General features: G+C 32.4%; 1 protein-coding gene across 2 annotated transcripts in view; it reads left to right on the forward strand.

Annotated features, from left to right (window-relative positions):
- LOC105425147 (1-phosphatidylinositol 4,5-bisphosphate phosphodiesterase epsilon-1) overlaps positions 1-15609 on the forward strand; it is a 120092-nt gene that overhangs the window by 79406 nt on the left and 25077 nt on the right. For both annotated transcript variants that reach the window (XM_089073529.1, XM_011635758.2), the window contains 3 exons: positions 3531-3865; positions 6396-6541; positions 15309-15504. In XM_089073529.1, coding sequence (XP_088929655.1) covers positions 6519-6541; positions 15309-15504 — 219 coding nt within the window. In that variant the 5' untranslated portion in view covers positions 3531-3865; positions 6396-6518. The remainder of the gene's footprint in view (positions 1-3530; positions 3866-6395; positions 6542-15308; positions 15505-15609) is intronic.

A 15609-nucleotide genomic window follows, 5' to 3' on the forward strand; every position in this document is an offset into this window, starting at 1 on the left:
ATCTCTTCATTGGGTTATCGCCTTAGTATCTGATAAGGCTCGCCAATTGACTGCGAGCACTCCGGGTTACACGCCAGGGTTTAACCGGCCATTCTGTCCACACTCGGTGTGTGTTTGCACGGTGGCTTAAGATCCTCAGCAGACCGTTTGCCCAAAGACGTTGATGGACGAGCACGTACATGCAGACCGAATCCATCCCGCGCCCGATACTCGACGTGATAATCGTCCTGCATAAGAGCAAAAACAGGAACGGCGTATCGCGATATCGATAATTACTTCGTTTAAGATATATGCACGCCGCAAACATTGCACGAGAAATTACGTTTCATGGGCAACGTTACGGCAACGTTACGGCAGAGCCGTTCTACTTACCTCCATAAACTCTGCGCAAGACGTTCATAAATTCCGCCCGGAGTAATTACGGGATATTTGCGAGACGCATTCGTAAAAGATTCACATTGAGTAGTTTTGCCCCTTGGTCTGAAGAGAAGAGCAGGAGCTCGATGTCGAGATGAAACATTTACCTCCAGCTATGCTGTTATATATTCAAATTTTCCAAGATCTCTGTTAATTTGTAACATCCATTTGCATTATGCGCTCGTCTCCATCGAAATTTCACTGGGACATGCAATTTGGAATATTTTACGCGATAAAATCTTTTTTCCATTTTATTCGCCACAGGCGTATTGGTTAAAAATTAGCTGTAAGGATATTAGATTTCATCCTCGCGCTTAAATTAACTTCATATCGATGAATGTAAAATTATGTCCCATATTTCTGACTTGTACCATGTCGATTTTCGTTGTGTGCTTATAAATTCCAGCTCGCATTTCAATTTCGCCGAAGGCTTGTAGTGCCTGTATAGAACCAAAACGCAACGTGGCGATAAACAATTTTTTTTTAAAAGAGAGGAGATACTCTCTCACATGCAATCATTTAACACAAAAAACCGAGTAATTCGAAAAATTGTTTTTTATGCAATAACGGAAACACAAAAATTATTGCAACAACCAAAAATAATTCTTGAATTTAATAAAACATACATACGACGATGAGAGTCGCACATACAATAAAAATAAAGTATCAGCAAATAGGGAAAGAGAGAGAGAGAGAGAGAGAGAGAGAGAGAGAGAGAGAGAGAGAGAGAGAGAGAGAGAAAGGAAAAAAATATACAGCACGCTTGTGCATATTATTCTATCACGGAGGCAAGTACGTAGGCGAAGCTCGCAATATTCGAGATATCTCGAATTATTTCGCGGCATCCTGCGAATGTCGCTACGAATGAATGCACTCGCATAATTTTGCGCCATCTCATAAGCATTAAGCCGGTACTCGATTCTAATGAGACGCAGCGTTCTTAATCGTTTCTAAGGGAAGTGGGTCAGGTTGTTAGCGACTTTTATATTTCACACCTTTTACTGTTACGATATCTTATAAATTAAATATTTGATCTTTGTTGAGACTGTGTTATTAAGTATTATTTTTTTGGCACAGAGAGAGAGAGAGAGAGAGAGAGAGAGAGAGAGAGAGAGAGAGAGAGAGAGAGAGAGAGAGAGAGAAAGAGAGAGGGGGAGGGGAGAGAGGGAGCAATTTAACATTTACTGATAATCTGCAGCTTTGTTTTCTAAACTTCTTCGATTACACAAACGTGTAATATCTTTTTGGTTTATATGTCATAGTGCTAGCACTGCACCGGGTGTCAAAATACAAAATATCGTGAACTGTGTTTTTTATTTGAGCATAAACGATACCCGCAGCGCGGAATTATTCATCGAAGACCTAAAAGGCGCTTTAATTCGACGATCGCATTGAATTTCGCATCGCTCACGCCATCGAAAAAACTATCGTCGAGCTGACCTTTTCGCGCGGCAAATGTTAAACGATGGGCAAAAATTGCTCTGTGTTTCTTTCGCAAACTGGCAACGCGCGAAACGCCAATCGCCGACGACGCGATTCTCAAATGCACTTGTGCATCGCAAAATGCGCTTTACGCGAAACACAAATTGAGGGAAAAAATGCGCTTTATGCGAAATATAAATAGAGCGAATAATATAAATGAGTGAAACATTCATCATTAATCATCTGTAAACTTTATTCTGGATTCGCGCATATTTAAATCATAATTCGGGCGATTTAATAAATATTGTGCCAATATCGAATTCGAATGTAATTGAATATGAAGATTATCATGATTCATTAGACACGACCTGATTGCAACGCGCGTTTTATGTATAAATTTTGATGTATTGAAAATAACTACGCCGTGTTATGAACAAGAGGAGAGAGAACAAATATTTTTGCCAAATATATATTTCTGTAATTGTCGAAGTAAAATTGTAAAATTATAAAAATAATTTTTGTGCTCGATTCTCCAAAACTTTTATTATTTTTTGTACCGATAGATATGCGCGCTATTGGTTTTTTAACGATATAGTTGTTCCAAAATCAAATAATCAGCATACAATCTTTTTGTAATCAGTGATTAGTTTGCAACCGAAAACTGTTTGTATCGAATATTGGATAATGGATTTATTTCAACATTCAATAATTGTCGATATGTTAGCAAATTTTTATATTTTAAAAGAAATAAAATTACTACGACACGAATATATCAAGATTGAATTTTATTTTAGATTTTAATAAATCTAACGAGTAAAATTTAATCGTAAATTTAATCAGTAAATTTAATTGTAAAAAATATAATAACATATTTCTTTCTTGATTTATCACAATGCACTTTCCGTCTTCTTAAGAAGTAACAATTTAATAATAAAAAGATATCCTTAACTAATTTGTAACTATTATTGCAATTATTATGAAACATTTTATGTACATTTATTGAAATTTGTGATTTTTTTGTTATATGATGCGCTTTAATACAGTTGAAATTGTTTTTCAACAATTAAAATTATTTAAACATAACATATATTAAAATACATAACATATTAAAATTATTTAAATAGAATAAATTATATGAAACATACGCTTTGATAAAGAGTTATTTTGATACACTAACGGATCGTTAATCATGCGAATTAATAATAGTCATTTATTGTAACAATCATAAAATACAGCGACATTTGATATTATTTAGCATTTGTCGCGAATTACGCTTTGAAAAGAAATGCAAAAAAATGTGAATCGTGAAGCGCATGTTCCTGACTCCTTCTTCTATTTTTTTTGAAAAATAACTTTAATTGTTTGTCTAAAAAACATTAAAACTTTAATAAACTTTAAAAAAACTTAGAAATTTGTCAAACTTTAACTAACTTTAAAAAGTTTAATAAACTTTAATAAACTTTCAAATTATTATTTTAATATTATGGAGTATGATACGAACATAACAAAATTGGTGATAATAATAATAATCTAGTTTGTCTTTGATAGAGCTTCATTGATTGCTCTCTCTCTCTCTCTCTCTCTCTCTCTCTCTCTCTCTCTCTCTCTCTCTCTCTCTCGATCTATTTCTATCTCCATTCGCATCATGAATATGCAAGAAAGTAAAAGTGTGTTTGATGAAACATTTTCAGAGCTGGAGAAGCGGCCGCAGCCGCAGCCGCCTCGGAGCTCTGAGGAGCTGGAGGATCTGCACAAGCTGCTGCACTTCCCCGAGGAGGTGGCGCTCAGGTTGACGGAAAGCGAGTACCAGCTATTTTACCAGGTACCACCGCACGAGTACTTAAGGCACGTGGCACAGGATCAGACCACGTTGCAGAAACCACCTGCCAGGCCACCCCCGTCGCCGAGTCGCAGCTGCAGCAACCCCAGCACCACTAACAGCTCGACCCAAACCGAGGACGAATCCTCCTGGTCTGTCGCCACGGTGTACTCCACCGTGCAGATCCTCATCGATCGTTTTAATGAGGTATATTAATACTCTTTCCTGTATTTGCATTTCTTTTAACGACACATAGTGTGTCGAGTGTGAAAAAAAATACTGCGAAGCGTCTTCAGCTAAACATTTAATTCTAACATGCGCAAAGTATTATTATAATTTGATACATAAATAAAAAGAGAAACGACGATATTGCATCACGAGAGCGGTAATAGACGTGAATCAACAATTGTGGAGGAAAAGACTCCTCGCCAAGAACCTCCTACGGTTTTCAGTCTTGCGGAAACCCTCATCAGCCGCTTTTAATGAGGTATCCACTTCTACAGCGGCTTTCCGTACGTTTTCATCGGACACTTTCACCCACTTCACTCATACACAAACACAGAAACACACACACACACACACACACACACACACACACACATCATGCACGCATACGGATATCACCTGACCTCGCTCACTCGTTTCCACTGCCTCTACTGTTATTTCCCACTCTAAATCCTTGCTCAAGGTTGGAAACGTCGGGTTCTCTGTCCCTCCGTTTTTCAAGTTGTTCTCTTTATCACCATGCTATACAAAAGCCTTGGGATAGAGAGCCGTTGGGAAATTCTGGATGGTATTTCTCATGGAAGACTATGTTTCACGATTTAGGCCCGTTTTCTAATATATGGTAACCTAAAGATTAAAAGTTACCAAGAAATTAATTATTTCATGACATTTAATTAAGACTTAACCATCAAGTTGAACATATTTACTAATGTTTGGAGCTTGGGTAACTAGAGATTTTGTGATATTTTTTTTTATTTCTTTTTTTTTTATTTTTTATTTTACCTCCAATTTCTGAAGAAGACGTATGTCTGATTTGCATAGTAGAGTATAGAATAGAATTGTGAATTAAAAATAGATACAGATGCATATATAGCGATGAAGATTTTGAAAGACAAGATAAAGACTGAAAGAAAGATTATTCAGTTTGAGAGTAAATTACTTTGAAAAATATAATTAATATGAATTTTATTACAGATTTAGATTAAAATCAAGAACAATAGAAAATATTTTGGACATGTTATTTCCCATCCTACATAACAGTAAATATTTAATTGATTTTCTTTTACACGCACCACACACACACACACACACACACACACACACACACACACACACACACACACACACACACACACACACACACACACACACACACACACACAACACACACACACATTTCTGTTTAAGACAATTATTTCTATTTTATTTTAATTATTTTAATTTTATTTTTTAGGAATAATTGTCTTATTGCAAGTCAACAATTATTATTACGTTAAATTTTTACAGAAATGAATCTTTTTTGAAAGTAGAAGGAGATTTTAGCAGAATTAGTATACCTACAACTAGTCGGTCAGTAACAAGAGTTTCTAAAGCTATAACTGCTTTACGCCCAAGTATAGCCCATATATAAAAATATCTGAAAGCGACAATGCCATTAAAGTAAAACAGGCTTTTTATAATGTACAATACGAAAGACGAAAACCAACATCGCCCTCTTGTCAAAATTGATATAAAGATTATAATGTAAAGATAATGAATTATTTTTACTGATATTGGCATAAATGCACTGTCTAAGCAGATTATATCTTATTGAAAAGAAGAAAAAATATTGTTATATAAAGCGTAAGCTATTAAATAACATTTCTTTCAGAAATCTACTGCTTTTATATCTTACAAATATTTCTTAGAATAAATAAGATTATTATCATAGAAATCGATCGAAATACTATTTTAGAATAATAACAAATTTTTTAAAACAATTTATATATAATTTATAAAATAATTTAAATGATAATAATAATAAATTATTTTATTTTATTTCTTTTATTTTTACAAGTGTAAATTGTGCGCCATGTATTTGTATGCGATATTTGTAAGATATGAAATTAGCAAATTTTTGAAAATAATATCATTTGACAGCTTACGCTTTACATATTATGTAATAATATTTTTTCTTTTTTTCAGTAAAATATAATTTGCTGAGATAGTCTATTTATGCGAATATCAATAAAAACAATCTCACTAACTTTATTTTTATATTATAACTTGTAATTATATAATTTTGACAAAGGGGCAACAGTTAGTTTTCGCTTTTTGTACCGTGTATTATATCATATCTGAACACGCGAATTTTAAACGATTTGATTTGCTAAGTCTAAATGTTTATAATTCAAAAAGCATTGTAGTCTCGATATTTTGGTATTAGAATTTTTATCTCAAAATGTTTTCAGAAATCTACCCTTAAGCGTTGTTATGGTCATTATAGGATACTAGATTGTTTTTTGTCGTATTTTATGAATTTAAAATTAATAAATTCAATAAATTATTTCTAGAATGTCTACAATTTCGTTCGACTACTAACTACGGGCCGTTTACGGATTCGAAAACATAGCAATCGAATGATATTCGTCTCCACCCAATAATTTCCTAATAATAATTAGGAGCCTGTAAGAAATTATTTATTGCGAAAAATATTACCCGCAAAATATTTTTTATTATGTTTGTTAATCAGGTAAGCTCATGGATCACCCACGCGATCACCAGCGGTGCCACGATAGAAGAACGGCAGGCGGTGCTGTCCTGTCTTCTACGCGTCGCACTAACCTGTTGGAATACTGGAAACTTTAATTCAGCTATGGAGATAATTGCCGGTCTGAAGTAAGTACCTATAATGCTTGTCGTAAACGCAAATGTCGGCACTAAGTCCCCCACGAAAAAGGTCAATCCTTGAATTGCTATCTCCTACTTCTTGCACCGCGTTCGCTTTTACGGTCCATGAGATAGTCAAGCCCGCATTGTTTCGGCTAAGTACGAAAGTCGTAATACAATTTCTTGGCGTCTCCGCAAAATTACGGAAAACCATCCATCTTCATCTAACCGCAGGGCAAAGTTACTGTCGGCACCGATCATTACGAAAGACGACCGCAGCACGCATCCTCAGTCTCGAGTTTCGATCGGATTAGACACTAGAGCTATTGTCACTATCGTCTCCGTGTACGCGTAACTAAAATTTTGTATCATTACAATTATATAATCGGTTAATGTCTCGAATTAACATCTCAAATTAGGATTATTGAAAAACTCAAACCAACTGCATTACTCATTGAACAGCTCAACTTTGTATATATACTTTAAAAAATTCATAACTTTGACGCGATAATTAATTCAACAATTTTTTATTTATATTTATATCTTCTGAATTTGAAACCTTGATGAATTTTATAAATGATAAGTGAGACTAGAGATTTATACAAATCATAAAGATAATGTCTCGCGTATTCTGAGATCTGCGAAACATATAATCCCCGATGAGTTCGCGATACTAATTCGAATTCAAGGTTTCCTTGAAACTTTCCTCTTGTTTGTTGCATGATGTTGCGACTTTCAAGGTCGCCCGTCGTTCAATTAATCTTCATTTATTGGAGCAAAGAACTCTCGAAGTTATAACAAAATATCAAAAAACAATGAAAAAAACGTAGCTAATAAGAGTTAACAACGCTGATAATACTGATAAGTGCGTAATCATGTTATAAATTTTTTTGTTATACTAAGATATCATCTGCGATACAAATTGAACGTTTCGGCTCAACTTTGAATCATCTTCAGTAAATACAAAGGCTTTGATCAAAAAGTAAAGACATAGTTAAAAAAACAATACAGAAAACCAAGAATCGCGGTATAGGAAGATTGCAATTTGCATTCGCATGGTGGTGACCAGCTATATTAGACGTCGAATTACGTTCACAACTTTCAAAGTCAGGTGACAAAGGCCAGTCAAAAAAAATTTTTATTGTGACCTACGTATGAAAAAACTTAACATTAAACTTAACATTAAAATCTGTGACTGCCAAATTACGAAAAGGAAATTTGTTATAACATTAAATCACTCATCATACGAAAGACGCATCACAGAGTTCCTGTCACATTACCATCAATACACAATGAATAAATGATAGTTCTCAAGTTAACGGCATAAAGAAAATCATTATCTGACAAAAATTCGCTTAAAAAACGGTTAAAAAGAGGAAAACTTCTTAGTCCAGCCACCGCGAGTCCATGTATAAAAATGAATGATGTCATAAAATGAAGGATAAATCAAAGCAAAAAGGAATAAAAATAAAACATAAAACTATAAATAAAAATAAACCATTCCTCCCAATCAAAACAAGGATAATCAACAACTATTTGACAAAAAGTTTATAATTTATTTATGATGGAAACATATGCGTGTGTAAAAATTCTTGAAGTTATATTTTTCTACAATAAACTTGAATATTTATTCGGATTTATTATTTTAAACATGAATATGTCCTTTTGAATATGTATATCAAGCTTTGCTATTATATAAATTGTGAATGAAAACCTCCAACAGTTGTGGAAAATAATGTTTAATTTCAAGTATTTTTGATCAATATCATAAACTATAAATTTAAAAAATTTATTCTTAATTTTAGTATGATGGTTGTACCGTTCATGCAAAATTAGATCGCAAATGTCCATTACGAATGCATGTAGAGTCTTATAAAATCGCAAACAAGAGAGAGAGAGAGAGAGAGAGAGAGAGAGAGAGAGAGAGAGAGAGAGAGAGAGAGAGAGAGAGAGAGAGAGAGAAATTATCATTCTGGAATGAAAAATATTGATATAAAACATTTTTACGAAGAAAATAATTTTTTGTATAAGACAAAATTAATATGCAAATAAATTAAAGAAGGGCCAGTATAAAATTATATATAACATGTACAGTTTTATATGACTGAATGAAGATATTCTGTAAATATATTTTTAGATATAACATCTTAAATTATTAAATTACATTCTGAAAGTTTTAAATTATAATTTTAAGAATTGTTGAGATTAACAAAAATTGACATAATTTTTTGAAAGATATATGTGAATGAATTACAATAAAAGCTTTCTCAGTCTCTTCAATAAAAGTAGGAATTTGCTTCATGAAAAAAACTTCTGAATTCTCGGGGAATTTATTTACTCTCAAAAATTAGGAAATATCAAGACATTTTTTTTGTAATCCAGGTAAACTTTTGAAATTTTATCTCTAAATTTAAATTTTGTTCCATTAAAAAAAATTGTTGATAATTTTGCTTTTATAATGTTAATTATTGATAATCAGGCAATCATTTAAATTAACAATTGATATGACATATAATGTCTTTTTAAATGATTAAATCAAAGCGTTAATCCAAATATTGAAAGATTTCTTTTGTAATTAGAAAATATCAAAAAAACCCATATAATAAAATAAAAATTTATTTCAAAATGGCATTAAAAAAATATTAAATTTTATTTAAAATTTTATTTATAAAATTTATAAAATCTAAAGTAAAATCCAAAAAATCCGATAAGTTTTGAAGAAACTTTACAACATTTGAATAGATACTTATGCATGTTAATAAAATATATTTATACTTCTGATGTCCTTTCGTATTATACTTCAATCTCAAATGTATAAATATTTAATTGTATAAATATTATTTCAAATAATATAATTTATAATTCTCATTTTATTATCTGAAGATATAAACATATATGTAATAATAAGTAAATATTTAGATAATAAATATTTAAATAAGTAAAATCAATTATAATATATAATCATCGATGAATGATCGATTAATTAATCAAATATGGAAAAATATAAAGGAATTCGAGTGAGATATTCTCGTGCGCGCGCGCGCGCGCGCGCGCGCGTGTGTGTGTGTGTGTGTGTGTGTGTGTGTGTGTGTGTGTGTGTGTGTGTGTGTGTAAAACACGGTTTTTAGAAATACTATCAATAAAGAACAATTTATATCTAATTTAATTATATTTTAATTTAATTTGTTAATTATTAAATTTACTTGAAATTTATCAAAACTTATCATATAATTTTATCAAAATTTATTGTCTTTCAAAATAACTGATGTGCTAACGCAAATATGAAACTAAGAAGACAAGTAGTTAACTATTGCGTAATTGAGTATAATGTTGAGTCTCGAACTTTTATCGATGAAAACTTTGCGTTATCTCCGAGAATCGGATCAAATTGTACTTATTACTTATTGTTAATACGATTACACAAAAGGATTTCTTTGCGTGGGATTTGTATTCCCTGAGCAGCGACTTAAGAAACATTCAATTCTCTCTAATAGTAAATTGAAAACTGTTTAATAATGAATAAATAATCGAGCTCTTTAGGCATATCTTCTGTATTAGATATATTCTATTTCATTGGACATGATTGAATTTCGACGACAGAGATTTAAATTTCTGGAAAATAATATTCTTCGAACGTCTAGATCTTTGACATTTTCGCGGCATATTTGGAATTTGCAACGAGTGAGAGATCAAAGATACTTTGTCCACTCAAACTTTCAAACAATCGTAACAGTTAGGATTCAACTACAGATTTCTCGTGAAGATGCATTTATCTTAAAAGAGAAATGGTTATTAAGCTCAGATAAGTGCCTCTTAAACGGCAATCTGTGCGAATTTAACTTATGAGAATTGAAACACACTCGTTCTAATTGTTTTCTCTCTTTTTGAATATTATCTTTGTTAGATTTCAGTTTTATTTTGTTTTGTCATTTCTTTTTTTATATCAAGTATATCGTTAAAACCGATACACTTAATGTAATGTTCCAATGTTCATATTTCACTAGAATTTAAAATCATTGAAATTGCATTGATTTTGATTTCGATTTCTCTTGTACATTTCATTTCATTTGTCCAGACTTAAATAATAGTATTTTCGCTTTTCAAAAATTAACTTTCTTATAAGGTAATTTATATTTAAATTAATATTAACAATAGTTTTTAATATAAACAATAGTTATTATATGTAATTGTATGCACATTTTTGCTGAATATTCTTGGATTTGAAACAGAATAATCAAAGAATGTTCATGAATTGATTGAAATATCTCTATATTAAATTCCCTTTACTTTCTTAGATTTCCTATGACTGGTATATAAAAGCTATATGCGATAACGACTGATTTCTGGGCGTGTTTCCGTTCTGTGTTTCTTCGTTCTCTTGTCTCATGCATGCCGTAGGTTTTATCTTAATAACAGCAAACGTATTATCATCAAATCTCAAAACAAGAAACACGTATTCTATCTAATGTTAATCATAAAAAATATTAATCATGAGTATATATTAATTATGTATGTTACGAATAAATTGTAAATTTTTAATAAAATATAATATTTATAACATTTAAAGCAATTATTTTATATCAGGATTCTCAATTACAATCTTTGGAAAATTATGAAATTTATTAAATTTTATTCCTTAGTTAAATCTAACCTTAAAAAGCGATTTGAAATAAAATAAAAATAATCGAGATATTTTAATATCTATAATTAAAAATGTCAATAGAAAGCTGAAAGGATGTGTTATATAGAGTTGATTGTGTTATATAAAATTGACTAAAAAGCAAGATAAATGATAAATGATAAACACCAACAATCTCTCACATGAATTGACACTTGCATTTAACGTAATATAGATGATAAAAGTAATTAAACCGAGAATTTATGCAATTTTCCATCACAAAATTCAGATAAACCTAATGTATATTTAAAAAAAAAAGATATATCTTGTTGTAGAATCTCTATCGCGTGTCTTATTGCAAGGCAGAGTGACTTCCGTGGTAGTTTCCTTTATTAAGAGCTTCTCGTGAAAGTTTTATCGAGTACCACGACACGTAGCTCATTCCGCGAGTGTTTCTCGGCTCGATGCTTTGCCCATTTCCCGAAACGATTCACAATGGCGTAATCGCATTATTTCACGAGAAGTTCTTTCGGAACTGCGACCTCTTTCAACCCGATGCCTCACGAGGGAGTGAGATAATTTTCCGTTGAAAAGTAATTCGAGTAATGAATGTGTGTCATTAATTTTCACAGAGATCAACGAGTACGACTGGCGACTCGCGCACTGTTCGCACTCGTAAAATCGTTATCCTGCTCGTTTGATAATTAATCCTTTCGTGGTGTGAGAAAAATAAAAAAAAAGAAAAAAGATACAAAGTAAATATAATATCAGTACGATTTTTAAAGTCTCAAAGTTTTTGAAGATAGGTGTGTCGGAAAATGAAATTAATCTGGGAAATTTAATCGATCATTATTTTAATTTGCACATATGCTATTTATTGATATCAGAGCGGATTTTCTATCGAGATTTTATTTATAAATCGATTTACAAATACATGAATTTTTTATTACACAATATTTCTGTTTTAATTACATTTTCATCGACTACATGTATACATGACGGTATAAAAACGCGCCATTACCTGCCTATCCACTTGAAAAAAGCTGACGTCGATTGACTTAATATTGTTTGTGCCTCAGGGGAAAAAATATAAAAAAATATTTCCGCACGAGGTACGGGCTCTTTGTAATCTACCAGGCGTCTAAAGGAGAATATTTTATTAAAAGGGTTTCTTACCAACTTGAAAACTACGTTGAAAATCTGCTTGGAAGCCCTGATCAATGTTCCACGTGTACATTTAAATGGGGAGAACGTCTCTAAGAATATCTGAGAAACTTATTCTCATAGAAAGGAGGAAATATGAAGTAGAAAAAGAGAAAGATCAAACTTCGCTTTCGCTTGAAGAGTTTAAGATCGATTCTCCCCCCCCCTCCGTCTCTTCTCTTAGGAAAAATTGTTAACTAATCTTTGTATCGCGGTATGATAGTGTGCAGTTCTATCAAATATGTCATGCATTAAAATCAACTAGCTAACGGAATAAATATCATTCATTTGATCGCTGATTTGGAAGCAGAAAAAAATCGCACCGGCGAGCGTAATATCGCCTGTAACAAAAATTTGTCCTAGATGTACCGTTTACGTTTTATTGCCATACGGTCCTGTGGATAACAACACTCGTCATTAAGTTTCCATGCTCTTGTTTTACACTCTGCGAAATGAACGAATTTTGTCATAAGCGGCGGCTCTAAGAAGGCTCCTTTATCGCCTGCTCTCATCGGAAACCTGGCGCGGAAATAAAATACTTTTTTTATTGCCGAGACTGTAAAGTTAGGCTCATCCTCCTGCGCTCGTCCCGCGAATGTGAGGATAAAAGTTTCGTGCAGGAGTATCGTTTTTAGAACGACCGTGGCGCCTGCTAGCTGTCCCACACACTCGGAAACAACCTCAACCGGAGCATTCGGAGCTAACTGCTGGCTGCACTATGGAGAATGCTTAAAGAGAGAGATAATTAACGCTCTTAATGGTAAACGTTTCGTGATTTTAACGACCGCTAGTACACGAAACGAGCAACTATTTGCAAGGAGCGCGAACATGGCTGGCCTCGTACGAATGCTGGCATTATATTAGCCTTAATTTTTAATCGTACAAGTGTAAACTGTCGTAACTGCATTTCGCTGTTCTCACGACGCTAAATTGCAATTGCTTATTCAACACTTTCTTCACGCTGCTATTTTTAAATTACTGTTTTTTTTACTTTTCATATATTTAATATAAAAACAACTTTTAAAAGCATTAAATTTTTAATTGTTAAGAGATCTTTTTACTTTTAAGAATAATAAACATGTATTTAAAGTCTAATTTTTAATAAAAGATATTTTAAAATATTATTTTACGATGAATTTTAAAACGTATTTTTAAACGTAAATTTTATTGATATAAATTACATGATATAAATTACATTGTACTTAACATTAAACTCATATAATATTAAATTATTATCGCGTTTCAAAGAAAGAAGTTTCATGTTTTATTCAACCAGAATATGATTAACAAATTTCATGTTTTATTCAACAGAATACAACGTTCTGTTGCCAAATTTTGCTTTCCAAATTAATTTAATATTTGAGTTAACGCCTTTAATGCAACATTAACAGCTTCTAAAATCTACTTCAGTTGAAATTAAGCTTAATAAATGGAATATAAGATAAGGCTCCCGATAAAAGAATATAAGAATGGGGCATATAATGGCAATAAGAGCACAACGCAGTACTATGAGCGCGTAAAGTTTAATGTATAATCAATGTAACATAATCAATGTAACATAAAGCGGACATTTCGGCTGATCTTTCAGCCTTCATCAGCGCACGAGATAAAAAAATACAGATAAATCTACTTAGACAGAGAACGAATCGCAAATTCATAGTTATCGTAGCTGCAAATATCGAAATTCATAATGCCGATGGTCTCTCACAATACGAAGCATCTTCAAGAAATGTTACAGTAGTTGTTAGGATGACCAACTCCTCGATTACAGGGTCGAAAGTTGAGAAATCCCAAATTGTACAGAGCATGATGTTATGATGTATTTGTACTAATGCCTGTAAACGAGCGGCGTGGTTCATATACGAGACGATGTGAGAAAACGTGCAGATATATATAAGAAAATAAAAAATTAACTCACACATAAATTCAGAGCTGATGACGCTAACAGAAAATTCAGCAAAGAGTCTTAGGCATTGACAGATAAATGAAGCGGCCGCAATGCCGTGGCACAAGTGACTGTTGTCAAGCGAGAAAACGAGATTCGAACGCAAACCATTTCGGAAAGGCTGACAAAAATGAGAAGATGAAGAAAAATGAAAAGATAATAATATACATATAAGAAAAGACACAAGTGTACCATATGTAGCGGATAAGAGACGGTCGGAAAGTAATAATAATATACTTAAGGAAATAAACTGAACGTACGTAATAAAAATGATAAAAACGAAAGCAATCAAATATAAGGCGAGTGTAAAACACTAAAAATAATTTAGTTATGAATGCGTTGTTGTACTAAATTAGATCATAATAAAGTTGCTGCAGATAAAATACATGTGTCCATAATAGAAAAGTAAAAGGAGTGATAAATTAAAATTATATAAAGAATATAAAACATATATGAAACACAAAGGCCGTATGAAAACAAAAATAAAAATAAAATAACGTTGAATCAAATTTTCGAGAGTTTTTCTATTATAGTCGCATACACTTCCGGGAGGCACTCGGTCTGCAAATTGATACTGTTCTTTTGTCTTTTTATGTGTAACACTTCAGAAATTAACCTTAAAGCTTACATTTAAGCTTAATAATTCTATACAAAGGGTAAACCACTGTATAATGTTGGTGCATAAGATTAAGATAGTAGTAGGAATTACTAAATGTTATTCTAATTGGTTTATTTCATTAAAGTGTTGAATCCCATTTAAGTAACAGCAATTTTTTTGACCTATGATTCGGTAAATTCTATTTATACGCTTTGCAAAACCAATAATTCTGCTTAATTTAATAAAAATAAAAATTTTAAATTATCATTTCAAAGTATTAGCCTCTTAACGTTCTAACGAGTCACATGTTACATGAGAAAAAACATTATATGGATTTTTGTCAGCGGTTTATCTGATACTAAGTCGAATCTGAAAGTCTCCAATTGTGAACAATTTGTTGTTTGGATTGCAGGTCCAATAAGCTGAAGCCGTTTTGGCACAGCGTAAATGAGCCCATACCGGTCATGGAATATCTCTCCTCCGCCCTTTTGTCTTCCGAATACGAGCGTGCGCTTGGTCGCGCTCTCGCGATGCCGGAATGCCCGGTGGTGCCATTCTTCGGGGCCTTCCTGCGTGAGCTGCGGGAAGTTATCGCGTGCGAAACAAAGGTAAACGCTAAAAGCACTTCACCGCTATCGCTATCGTAGGGTATCATACATTTTGTGTACATTTTAAATTGTAAAAAAAAAAAATGTTTGCACGAAATGTTTCGC

This window comes from Pogonomyrmex barbatus, unplaced genomic scaffold (assembly GCF_055798465.1).
Source record: "Pogonomyrmex barbatus isolate J1 unplaced genomic scaffold, ASM5579846v1 scaffold15, whole genome shotgun sequence".
Lineage (NCBI taxonomy): Eukaryota > Metazoa > Arthropoda > Insecta > Hymenoptera > Formicidae > Pogonomyrmex > Pogonomyrmex barbatus.